The sequence below is a fragment of the Palaemon carinicauda genome, chromosome 10 (genome assembly GCF_036898095.1).
Source record: "Palaemon carinicauda isolate YSFRI2023 chromosome 10, ASM3689809v2, whole genome shotgun sequence".
NCBI lineage: Eukaryota > Metazoa > Arthropoda > Malacostraca > Decapoda > Palaemonidae > Palaemon > Palaemon carinicauda.
This window is the reverse complement of record NC_090734.1, coordinates 146,515,092-146,518,157: the sequence shown is the minus strand read 5'-3', so window position 1 is coordinate 146,518,157 and position 3,066 is coordinate 146,515,092. Positions and strand designations below refer to the sequence as shown.

The 3,066-nt window shown below is 37.8% G+C and overlaps 1 protein-coding gene across 1 annotated transcript in view; it reads left to right on the top strand.

Moving 5' to 3' along the window:
• LOC137648306 (protein FAM200A-like) overlaps positions 1-1,063 on the top strand; it is a 15,169-nt gene extending 14,106 nt beyond the window's left edge. The window contains exon 3 of the mRNA XM_068381236.1: positions 696-1,063. Coding sequence (XP_068237337.1) covers positions 696-1,063 — 368 coding nt within the window. The remainder of the gene's footprint in view (positions 1-695) is intronic.
• The last annotated feature ends 2,003 nt before the right edge of the window (positions 1,064-3,066 follow it).

The window sequence follows — 3,066 nt, the reverse complement described above, 5'->3', positions numbered from 1 at the left end:
CCAATTTTGTATGTTGAGAGAATGGAAAATGGCTGTCTGCTAAAGAAGGTGATGAATGCAAGAGTTGATGGGAGAAGTACAAGAGGAAGGCCAAGGTTTGGGTGGATGGATGGTGTGAAGAAAGCTCTGGGTGATAGGAGGATAGATGTGAGAGAGGCAAGAGAGCGTGCTAGAAATAGGAATGAATGGCGAGCGATTGTGACGCAGTTCCGGTAGGCCCTGCTGCTTTCTCCGGTGCCTTAGATCAGTGTTTCTTAAAGTGTGGTCCGCGGACCCCCAGGGGTCCGTGGAATATTCCAAGGGGTCGGCAGGATAATTTTTTATATCGATTTCAGTCAAATTTTCGGCCAAAACGTCCTAAATTCCTATTTTTGTAGCACCAAATCCTGATGGCTTTTTACAGTGGCTAAGTCACATTGGGATGGAAGTAATTTAAGTAATGCCGCCTTCCTCCCTTGGGGTGAAATCCTCAACGAAATTCCGAAAAAGACACACACAAAAAAAAACAACTTTATAGAAGGCAGTGGTGCTTATGATTTGGCAACATTGTACTGACTGATGCCCGGTGGAAGAGCTAGATGGTGACACAACACAAGCTTTCAAAGCCCATCTGCAAGGCCTTCACTCAGAGTTAGGAAAATATTTTGAAGAACCAGACCCAAGCTTTGAGTGGATTAGAAATCCATTTGTTACAGATAAAGTAGATATAGAAAAGGTCAGTGTCAACCTGTCATCAAAAGAGGCTGATAATCTGGTCGAGATTGCAACAAGTGGGACACTGAAGACCCTATTCAGGGAAAGAAGTTTGGCCAATTTTTGGGCTCAAGTCCAGCCAGAGTACCCTGGACTTGCAGAAATTTCTTTGAAACACTTGATGCCGTTCCCAACAACGTACAACTGTGAAATTGGATTTTCTACACTGGTTGATCTTAAAACGAGGAAGCGCAACCGAATCAATGTCGAACCCGACATGCGACTGAAACTCAACAGACTGGAGCCAGATATTCCAACAGTAGTGAGGCAGCAAAAACAGTATCATTCATCGCATTCAGTATGGTTGTGAGATATGAGGAGGAAGCGTTGCTGTTAAGTTCATGAAAATTTGTATGCAAAATTATCAATGTTGTGGAAATTAGGTTAAGCAAAATATAAACATTTATGTTGAAGATAAGCCATTAATAAATAATTCAGTTGTAATTACAGTATATTATGACCTGCAAACACTTTCAAACTCAAGAGGAAAATTATAATAATAAAGGGTCCGCTACATGAATAATTTTAATAAAAGGGGTCCGCTGCACAAAAATGTTTAAGAAACACTGCCTTAGATGACCGCGGAGGTAGTAGCAGTAGGGGACTCAGCAGTATGAAGCTTCATCTGTGGTGGAAATGTGGGAGGTTGGGCTGTGGCTCCCTAGCAGTACCACCTGAACTCGGCTGAGTCCCTGGTTAGGCTGGAGGAACGTAGAGAGTAGAGGTCCCCTTTTTGTTTTGTTTCTTGTTGTAGTCGGCCACCCCCCAAAACTGGGGGAAGTGCCTTTGGTATATGTATGTATGATGTATGGGGTAAGCACGGTTGCTTTCTTATTGAAGGATTTTGCTTTGGCTTTGAGGTAGACCATAGTCCCGATCGGCTGCCCCCCCCCCCCCCCACACACACACACACAAACAATAATTCCATCAGCAAGTTATGTAAATATTATCGTGAATATTATCCTGCCTTGGGGTTGGGAACTAATCCATAGCTCTTGAAATCTGGGGAGATTTCTCACAAGTAGTTTGTATCACAGAGGCAATGTTTTTCTGATGTTAGGATTAATAGCATATGCAATATCTTCTTAATATTGAACTATTATTGATCTTACTTTGCTAAAAAAAAATCTAGTTTGAATAAGATTTGAAGCTTAGTACTCTTATTTGGTTATATGTTTACAGATTTAACACCGATGTTGTTAGTTCTGGCTTCACTTAGAGTCTTTATGTTAATACACTTTCATCTTTTAATGAGTCACGAAATGCTTTTAGACTGTTGTTACCTCTGCAAACAAATTTGGAAGGAGGTTATGTTTTACCCGCTGTTTGTGTGTGTGTTTGTTTGTGTTTGTTTGTGAACAGCTTCCGGACTACAATTTTAATTGTAGAGTAATGAAACTTGCAGGGATTACCGTTTATGTAAAAAGCTGGAAAGGGTTAACGTTTGGAATGTCAAGGTCACGGTCAAGTGAAATGTCCAATTCACGTAATCAGACATACGTTTGGACATGGTAGTCACAGAGACTTCAAACTTGATTCATATATGAGTGTATAAAAATCTACGCCAATTAATACACGTTAAGGTCAAAGGTCAAGGTCGAGCCAAAGGTCTAGAAGTAAGTTGCCGCGGCAGATGTCTGCGCTCTATTGAGTGCCCCTCTAGTTGTTTTTTTTAATCTCTTACCAATATATATATGGGATTTGTATGGAGTAAATATCTCTCTCATTCAATGTTATTAACTGGATACATACTTTTGCGAAAGAGGTCGTGAAATTCCATGATGCCTTGTGAAAAAATATACATGTATTTTAAAATTAGTCCAGAAATTTTAAAACTCAAGGAATAGTAAAGTTTTCATTCATAAATATTTGTTAATATCGGAATTTCCAAATATTGTTTTACTCTCACCACCATAGCCTTTATAATCAAAGTCTTATTACGTTGTTCAACCAATGTAGGCCTAACGAAGTCTCACGTTGATTAAAAAAGGTGTTTAAACGTTATGTTGGCATTAAATGCGGAATGGAAAATCGTAAATGCAGTATTCGTCTTATCTTGAAACCTTACAGGAGCTATGTTTTTTCCGGAGAGATGTTGTCTTCGGTTTTTAGATTCTATTAAGACACTGTATATATATATATATATATATATATATATATATATATATATATATATATATATATATATATATATACATTATGTATATATTTAAAAATGATATATATATATGTATATATGTATATGTATGTATGTATATATGTATATATGTATATATATATATGTATATATGTATATATATGTGTTTAGACATA